This window comes from Liolophura sinensis, chromosome 7, assembly GCF_032854445.1.
Source record: "Liolophura sinensis isolate JHLJ2023 chromosome 7, CUHK_Ljap_v2, whole genome shotgun sequence".
NCBI classification, from domain to species: Eukaryota; Metazoa; Mollusca; class Polyplacophora; order Chitonida; family Chitonidae; genus Liolophura; species Liolophura sinensis.
The window spans coordinates 12,361,991-12,371,313 of record NC_088301.1 but is presented as its reverse complement, the minus strand read 5'-3'; the positions used below and the strand labels follow the sequence as shown (position 1 = coordinate 12,371,313).

The 9,323-nt window shown below is 36.7% G+C and overlaps 1 protein-coding gene across 1 annotated transcript; it reads left to right on the top strand.

The window, feature by feature from the left end:
- Positions 1-1,846: 1,846 nt before the first annotated feature.
- LOC135470651 (retinal homeobox protein Rx2-like) lies at positions 1,847-8,760 on the top strand. The gene is made up of 4 exons (XM_064749686.1): positions 1,847-1,924; positions 5,283-5,417; positions 7,638-7,840; positions 8,478-8,760. Exons 1-4 carry the CDS (start codon positions 1,847-1,849, stop codon positions 8,758-8,760), a joined length of 699 nt encoding a protein of 232 aa, XP_064605756.1.
- The last annotated feature ends 563 nt before the right edge of the window (positions 8,761-9,323 follow it).

Genomic DNA, 9,323 nt, shown 5'->3' with positions numbered 1-9,323 from the left:
AAATCGACAAGATAGTGTCCAGTATGACAATAATAAAGGCATATGGGCACATAGTGTCCAGACTTCACAACTTTCTCTAAGATGACTGGTTTTCTAAAATATACCAGAACTCAGTCTTGAACGCCGATGAATTTTGTCATGTTTGAGTGTGTCAGATCACACAAGATCCTCACCCGTATGTACAATGCCGTGAAAGTTTTTCCGGGGCTAGGAAATAAGCATTAATGTTTATTACAGCAACATCAACATGTTTCTATAATCAGTTGAATCAAAGCGCGAAGAGCTTATACCTATATTTATACATCGCTTGTCTTGCCTTCATTGAAAACTACATGTAGTAACTGCTTTTCTCTTACACATTTCCAGTTTTTCAAAAATTAATATATCATTTCTCATATATTCCTTTGGAAAATGGCCTTTTAGGTTGTTATGGAAATGGTTTTTTGCTGCCTTGAACATCCTTTATGGTTTACAAGTGATATGTGGTAATCGAACTGGACGCTATGATTCAGTCGAGATTCAGTTTGGGAGCACACAACATTTTTCAGAAAACTTTTATTAAAATGTTCTAGAAATGTTCAGTGAAAGTCCTACAGGCTTCTGTTTTCGTCTGTATGTAGTTTGAAGTTTGGTATGTTTTCTATACTGGAGCTTTGCTTGTTTCCTCTACGGCCGCACATGGGAGGGTCTGCTTTCAACCTGCGGACGGTCGGGTTTGCCCCCGGGCTCTGCTTGGTTTCCTCCCACCATAATACTGCTTGCCGTCGGATAAATGAAATATTCTTGAGTACGGCGTGAAACACTAATCAAATAAATAAATATACTGATACCATTCATTATTGGAAGAGGTAGCATTGGAATTACTTTATCTCATCGTAGAATTTATAAGTTCGCAAGATGTTCATAAATTACTTTTGTAACATTCCATCGACTCCGTACTAAAAGTACGTTGTAAAAATACTCTAGAACTTTTTAATACTTTAAAAAGAAAATATAGTGCAAAACTACCATAGTATGTTTTATTTGCCTATATTACAAAGACATGGCGCTTATTCCACATTGTGGTTAAATATGGTCAACCACACCAATAAAAAGTTTATGTTTTAAGGCAAAACCATATTTTGGTTAAGGTGTTAAATAAAGACATATTTTCATTAAGACAATGCCTGGTAAGACAAATCTCGTAGTTTATGGTCACCTGTCAAACACAATATCAGCAAGGCTATAACTTCAACTTTGGAGAAATAAACGCGTTTATGCCCGCTTAGAACACACAGCATGGGGGAATATATTATGGTTAGACAGGCATAGAGAGCTCGGTACAATATAAAGCATCTCTGAAAATTGTCCAGTGCTCAGCCTTATCATTTTCACAGCTGGTAAACGAAAACCAATGAACATATATTTCCTTTATGTCGAGACTATTAATCTCATATTTGCCGTAAATACCAGCTTCATTTATCTGCCGCGCGTGCTTCGCATTCATCGGGCCCCAGTGTTAATCTGTTCTATTGTTACCTAAAGACTCCTCAGATATGATGTATAGACAGAATCATATGCCGGCGCGTGGCCAATCGGACGGGGGTCATCAGCCCATGAGACATCCCATTGGCTGGAAAAACTGGAAACCCGTTATTCATTGGTTCTTTTTGCCCACCATGATTTCTATACATGTTGGTTTTCTAAAAAGATAATCTCTTATCATTAAATCTTATTTTCACAATTTTACCGCGAAACATCTGTTTCTGTTTCTGGCCGCCTGCGAAAAAATCCCCCGAAGAGTCTTTTTGAAAGTTTTCTTTGGGCACCAGGGCTAAAATCTTCTGCGAGCGTTTTGACAGGAACCATGGCATCTCCCACATATCCCTCAGGCTCCGAGCACGATCTGGCCATAGAAGATTATTTATTGGGTCAGAGACGACAGGTAAGGCAACTTGTTGTATCCAGCCGTGGAGTTTTTATCTGAGTATATATTCACACAAACATATCATATTTGGCTTTTTATTCCCATATAGATACCTCAAACTGTATATGGACACATATGGTTTCGAAAGGGGCCTTAATTCGAAAACAAGTCAAGTGTATATAGGTATTATATAGGTTTAAAATTGGCATACCAATTCATTCTTGCTTTTTTGTAGTTAAATAAAACTGAAGTGTCATTGAACTGGTTTGAAGCGAAGAGTGCGTGTCTGTCAAGAAAAACTTAAGAACCTTGTGTACGCCTTTGGCTAAAAATTCAATTTTTATGGAGACCTATAAATTACTATTTAATTTTATTCTTGAATAAATGTTCACAAAATGATAAATATTTCTCTATGTAATGTGTAGTTACAACGATAACTTAACACCAATGCGTAAATATTGCCAATGTGGCAATCAGCTTTTACAGTTTAGTCATCCATTAGTGATGCGTTAAAAATGAAGACAGAGCACCAAATACGTCATATTTTCAACACCCTACCCGCAGCTCTCACGCAATTTCTTGAAGCATTTCTAGTCATATAACAGTCATTAGATACTAGATATTAATGGTTACTCACTGGAACAGATATTTCAAACCTGATCTTTGAGTTATAAAACGATTCACATTTACGGCATCCTAAAATACACGTTCGCTTATATTTACCAATATATTGCCTTAACATTTATGTATTATAATGAAACTCTTCCAAATATTTAATTGTATGTCACTTTACTGAAAATTTTCTCCTAATTCTCTGTTACATGACTCACAACATGTTATCTTAAATAAAATGTGCTCAGCTTATACACTTTTCGTATATAATTTACAAACGCGCTTTTATCGTTAACCCAGGATAGCAGTAAGATCTATGATTTAACATCTAAGACTACAAAAAAGTCATTAGCGAGACCTACATGTTTGACAGTTGTGCTCCAGATTATAAAATTGGCAACTTAACCTTTGCACTCCAAGATCGGGTGTTGCACTGCATTATAAAATTGGCAACACGTCAACTAACCGTATAGTCCTTAGTGGAAACTTAGACTGGAATGTTAAAATGAATTACAGCATGATGTAATGGGATCTTTCCCTGTGGTATTTGGTAGATCCGTAGGAATTTAGTTCTTCAGTGGATTCTTGATCTGTTCAATGTCATAATACTTCAAGAATATTTCGTTTACATAACTGTGTTCAGGTTTATGGGTGGATTATTAAAATCAATGAAACAATTAAAATCAAATTCATGAATTCAAGTTTCCAAATAAATACATGAGGAAACCAAAAATATCTCCATGAACTTGACAGGATGGGAGCCAGCAAAAAACGATACTAGAGCCGTTAACCTAGGATTCGTTCCACGCTCGCTCGGTATAGCGGCTGTACATCTGCACGTCACGGCGATTGTTTGTCACCTTACAAGGTGTGCACATGTTTTCTTCAGGGTTGCCCGCTTCAGTCAGCTTGTAACTCAAATATTTTGAGTTCAAACTAGACTCCAAATAAAATTAAACAATCATAATAAAAAGGACAAATAAATACGGAAATAATGAGACGAATTGTATGCTTCATGAATAATGACTACAGTTTTAAGATTGTAAAGGATTGAGATATATAAATAGTTTAATTCAAGACAACCCAAACTGACGATATGTTGTTATATTTATAATTATATTATAGATTATGGGATTCATATTTGAAAAAAAGAAACATTTTCATTAATGAAATAAAAAATTAACACGTGTTGATATTTTTATTTAATTGTTTGTAACCTACACAGAATAATATCGGTGTGAACAAATTAACAACATGTATTCAGAATTCCACGGCAAATTGCTTGGACAGACTCAATTACACTTCCAAGTATTCCAATGGTAGTCTTGTGATAATAATGTTAATATTTCCTGTACAATGGCTGTTATTTCCTGTAAGATTTTCAAAAGGTTAAATTTTCAATACAAATATACTGCGCCACAAATGCATTATAAACATTTTGTATATATTTTTTCTATGCGAAAAAGATATCTATAATGTAAAAAAAATCCCTCACACTCATACTAATCATGACGTAATTGAATCAATGGATGTTTGGGGTTTAACACCACCATGGCAGCATTTCAGACCACTTCTTGCTATAACGGTGTGTTTGATTTATTTATTTGATTGGAGATTTACGCCGTTCTAAAGAATATTAAACACCAATGAAATAAATAAATAAACAAACTTATGGGATGTCGGGCAAGAACATTGTACATGACTATGACAGTTAATAAAAGAAACATACTGTTTATAGGCTTTATATTTATTTATTTGATTTGTGCTTTACGTCGTATACTCAAGTATATTTCACTGTAAGGTTCAGGGCCCAGGTTCACGAAGCAATCGTAAACTTAAGTCAAAATTTCAATTTTGACTTAAGTCTAAGATCGCTTCGAGATCCCGGGCCAGATCAGCCTGTTGTCAGGTTGAAAACTTTCACATTCTTTCCGTCTTGTCCCGAACAGTATTAAATGCAAGACGGACGGGGGTAGGTGGTGTGGGTTTGAGATTAGTGGTGGAGGGTGGGGTGGTCTGGTGGTGGGTGAAATTCTGATGTAAAGTATAAATTGAAAAGTAAACAATGAGAAATGAATGTCTTCGCTCAAACAATGAAAAATGACTGTCTTCGCTCAAACAATGAAAAATTACTGTCTTCGCTCAAACAAAGCTGCAATGTTCACCTTTTCCGAGGTCGAACACCGAGCACATGCAGCCTGAGACTTCATTGTTAAAAGTGGTAGATTTAATGTGCTTATATATTTATATATATTTAATTTACACTTTAACGCATAATATTGTTAGTTTAACAGTTTGGCAATTTCTGCTGAGAAACGAAGGGCATATTGTGTAATAAATATTGTCTGTGTAACGGGTTCTTACGTTGCGAATGAAATTAAATAATCCTGATAACATTTAAAATTGTTGCTCATTATTAGTGTAATAATATGTGGAAAAGGATATTAATATACGAGTTTTATGTTTTTAGCCAAATTGTTATGTATCAGTGTAACTCAAGTTTCTCTGGCACTGCCGCGCGTTTAGTCCCCCAAGGTGATTAAGCAGTAAAGTCGCTTCAACTTATTAATTATTAAAGTTGTAAACAGCTGGGACTTTGTATGCTCTGGCGCTAAACTGTCAATGTTTTTTCGTTACTCTTTACAAAACATAAACTGCTGTTTGAACGTTTGACCCGTTATTCAAAGTTCAGTTTACTTTTAATATATATGTTTGTTTGTTTCATGAGTTCTCATCAAAATGTTCATGTTCCTTTTCTTTTCAGCGGAGAAATCGCACTACTTTCACACCTCAGCAGCTTGCCGCGCTAGAGGAGCTTTTCTCACGAACCCACTATCCGGATATCTTTGCGCGGGAGGAACTAGCTGTTCGTATCAGTTTGTCAGAGGCACGAATTCAGGTATAGCGTCATATATTAGATGGCGTGTTTAAACTTAATCAGACTGGCTGGTTAAAGCGTTAGATCGTTGCGACTGCTATTCCATCTCACCAGAGACGTTGCATGTTCGAATCCAGCAGTTGTAAGGTCGGCTTCGGTTTAATGCCATGAGGCTCATCTGGGCACTCGGCTTGCAGTCGACTATAAACCTGACCGCGTGTCGTCTATAATAATAATAATAATATCTTTATTTCAGACAAAAAAACAGTCTATAGTTATAAATACGACAAAGTAAGAAAAAATTGATTATGCCATGAATTAGCAGATTTTGCAAATTAAACAAGCGATGTCTGAATCTCAGCGTTGATTTACGCAAAAGTTCACTCGGGGATGAAATCCTATTAATACAAGACATGTAACTAGCACTTCAATCCTTTTTGTAATTAAGAGGCCATCTTAGCGAATTATTGTATGTTACACGCAGGACACTGGTCGTTTTCTTTATTATGCCAACATCACAAATAATTACAATATATGTTACAGCAGCAAGATCGAAAGAGATGGGTTTTTTTTACTAGGTCAGTACAACATTCGCTCTGCGTGATTTTCTCTTCTGACATTCTATATCCTTATCATCTGTCAGATCATCATAAAATGTATGTCCTAAATACGAGTATGTGTCAAGATAGGCAAGGCGTTTACCACATAACGCGGGCGATGGGGGAACAAAATTCTGATAGGCCTTGGATTTGGCGCAGAGGCATACAGTCTTTTTGGTACTAAACATAACATCATGTAAAACAGAACATTTTCCACAAACGGTTAAGAGGGATTGAAGGGATTTAACAGAGGGGCAAGTAATACACATGTTATATATGCATAACAGATGATTTAATAAAAACACCTCCAATGTTACATCCTGTTTTAGATTCGGCGAGAGATGTGTCCAATTCATGCATGTAAACAGAATAAAATGGACGGAGAAAGTATCCCAGCTTGTCTAACACCATTAGCAGTACTAAAACTCTCAGAAAAAAACTGAGCCAAATTTGACAGCAAACGTGTGGGCATTAAACCACTCAAGGATTTTATTTGATTTGAGGAGCTGTAAAATATCATTTCGATTGTACATTTCGTCTCCGTGATTATACACTGCTTCGGTGGGCTAATGGTTAGAGGGTCCGCGTCGGGAGATCTGGGATCAAACCCGGGTCGGGTCATGCCAAACTATACCTGTTATTGCCTGGCTTGGCGCTCAGTACTAAGAGATAAAGACAGAGAAACAGGACTGGTTGACCCGGTATCAGTATAATGTGATGTCTTCGACATGATACGTCAGTGGAAGTGACACTTTGGCGGTATGGACTCAGGATATATACACACACACCTAATGACTCCTCGTCGTCGTATGACTGAAAAATTGTTAAGTACGACATTATGTTCCATGCATATATATATATACATATACAATCTATGACTATATTTAGCTCCACGTTTGTGAACACAACATTTATTTTAAATTCTATATTGTCAGTATAGTCTTAATATTATTAAAGACCCCCGTTGAACCTTAGGGGTATATAAATCCATTATGAACACAGAAAAACAGTTTAATAGGTGCTTAAATAGGGTTTGGCGAATTTGTCTCTCAGAATCTCCCGAAAGCATATGAACTGAGGTTTACGACGTACTGAATATTACTTCATTGTATACTCTTTATTAAGATTATGGAAACCAGGATTAGTCCAAATCACTGCTCTTCAGTCAGTACTTGGCAAGCTTTCTGACCCACGAGCGAAGTTGCAATGCTCATGTAGCCTTTCTTAAGTATAAAATTCACGTAAACAATGAGAACATTTTCTAGAGTAAGATCCACATATTTGTCTCTGCACGATATCATAATACCCTAGAGAGTCCAAGTTTGTACTTTCTGCCGAATCGCTATCCTCACAGCAGTCCATCGACACTTGACTAATGAGGTCGCAGGTTCGAATCCAGCTGTTGCTCTTTCATGTCATCCTATAAGTATGACTTTCACCACCTTTTATCAGTATTTAAATATATCCGATATTACATACTGTTCTCGGACAACCTGTTCTTCGATAGAATCATAAAACACTGAATTAAATTTCTATGTGTATGTAGACATATTAAAACATATCTTTATTACATATATCGCAAATAATTCCCATCGGGTTTCATCACTGGCGTTAACCCAAAATCTGCTTTCTTCCATCACAGGTGTGGTTTCAGAACAGAAGAGCCAAATGGAGAAAGGCAGTGCGCATGAGTGTTGGAACTGGCCGTTCCCCTTGGATTGGCTCCGGTACAGCCTTTGGAGGCATCGGTCATGCGGGACATCCAGAACGTCCGCTTGGTATTCCTGCTGACTTGCTCCCGATCTATGCCAGCCGATTACGCGCCATGCAGGCTTTCCATGAAAGGTCAGTACTGGTATTGAACCAGATCCGGCCATATATAAACGTTGTATACGCTAAACATCTCGGTAAAATAAAATATTATAACTTCGGTGTTGTGTCAGAAGAGGCGTGATTTGCTGTTCTTTAGAATATCAAAGGGAAAAAAGGCTTATAATTATGCGCAACCAGTAGTCTCAGATCTGTAAAAATTACCATTATGTAGTTTGATATTATTAACCATTGTGATAGTACAATTTCTATTATTTTGCAAAGGTATATCTTTTCTTAGAGCGACAAATTTAGTCAACAGTTTATATATTTTATATTGTTCACTTATATTCATTTTTTGTTGTTCATACAACTTATACCAAGTTGACCGGTTTTATGAGTGGTGGAAATCAGAATAGCTCCCCCCTCTCTAAAAAATAATAATGAACTGTGCAAACAGCCACACGAGCGTCGTCCACTGCTGAATGTCAGCAAGGTCTCACAGTTATTAAGACCAAGACAATCTAGAAATTCCTTGTTTAAGTTCGGGACTGAGTGAGGTGTGGGTAAAGGCGCTTATAATATAGAACTTTACACTTCGATCTGACTTTCTGTTGTGAAATTTCTGGTGCAGACATGTAAATGGTGTTAAGATATTTGGATTATTTTTCAGATGGCGTTTCAGTCCAAGCATACCTACACAAACACAGCGCCATCCGCCAATGTGTTCTCCCCTCTGTTCCTGTGCCTTTGACATCGCCTTAAACGCTCACCACATGACTCTCTCGCGGGCCTCACCCCAGCGGATGGTCACCACAGAGATGCTTAAGGATCAGTGTCTGCCGGGCCGGGACTTCCGATCTGAGGATAAAGAGAAAGCAGCCCACAGGGAGGGAGATCTCGTGAAAACAACCTCCGAGTTAAAAAAACTGTGTTCACCAGTTGACAAAGCGTAGGCTTTATCTGATAGGTGAATGACAAAATGCACATGTGCAGTTGTAGCACATTGAGAATATTGATATAGTGACAGAAGTACAAAAACTTATGGAAAATTACATTTTTACTGAACTACCATTACTTTTCTGTTTTTGTTTTAGATTTATTTTTTCGTTTATGTGCTTGGGTGAAAATGGACGTACAAAACACTTGGTTCATAGAGCCCACTTCAGAAATATAATATATGACTGCAATTAATTAAGTCAAGAAAAGTTAAGGAAAGGTAATTTTAGGTTAAGTAGTTTTTCAGTGAATTTTACTAAAGCTTTTACTAAGTGTTAAATTTCTTTTCATTTCCACATGAGTAAAATTAATATCAATATACAAAAGAAAACTCTATTGGCAGAGCAATAGATATACTGCTAGGTTGGATTCTGCAACCATCGTGTAAAGTTTGAAAAATGACTCTTCATCAGTCTAATACTACTCAATGACTTACGAAATACACTATTTGGCATCAGGTATTTCTGTTGGTGTTTTTAATTGATGCATTGTTTGCAAGAATTCTGGTTTTAAACTCATA

Coding starts and splice junctions, on each gene's coding strand:
- LOC135470651 (XM_064749686.1), top strand. CDS start 1,847: ATGGCATCTCCCACATATCCCTCAGGCTCCGAGCACGATCTGGCCATA. Junction 1,925..5,282: donor TATTGGGTCAGAGACGACAG/GTAAGGCAACTT, acceptor TTTTCTTTTCAG/CGGAGAAATCGCACTACTTT. Junction 5,418..7,637: donor TGTCAGAGGCACGAATTCAG/GTATAGCGTCAT, acceptor CTTCCATCACAG/GTGTGGTTTCAGAACAGAAG.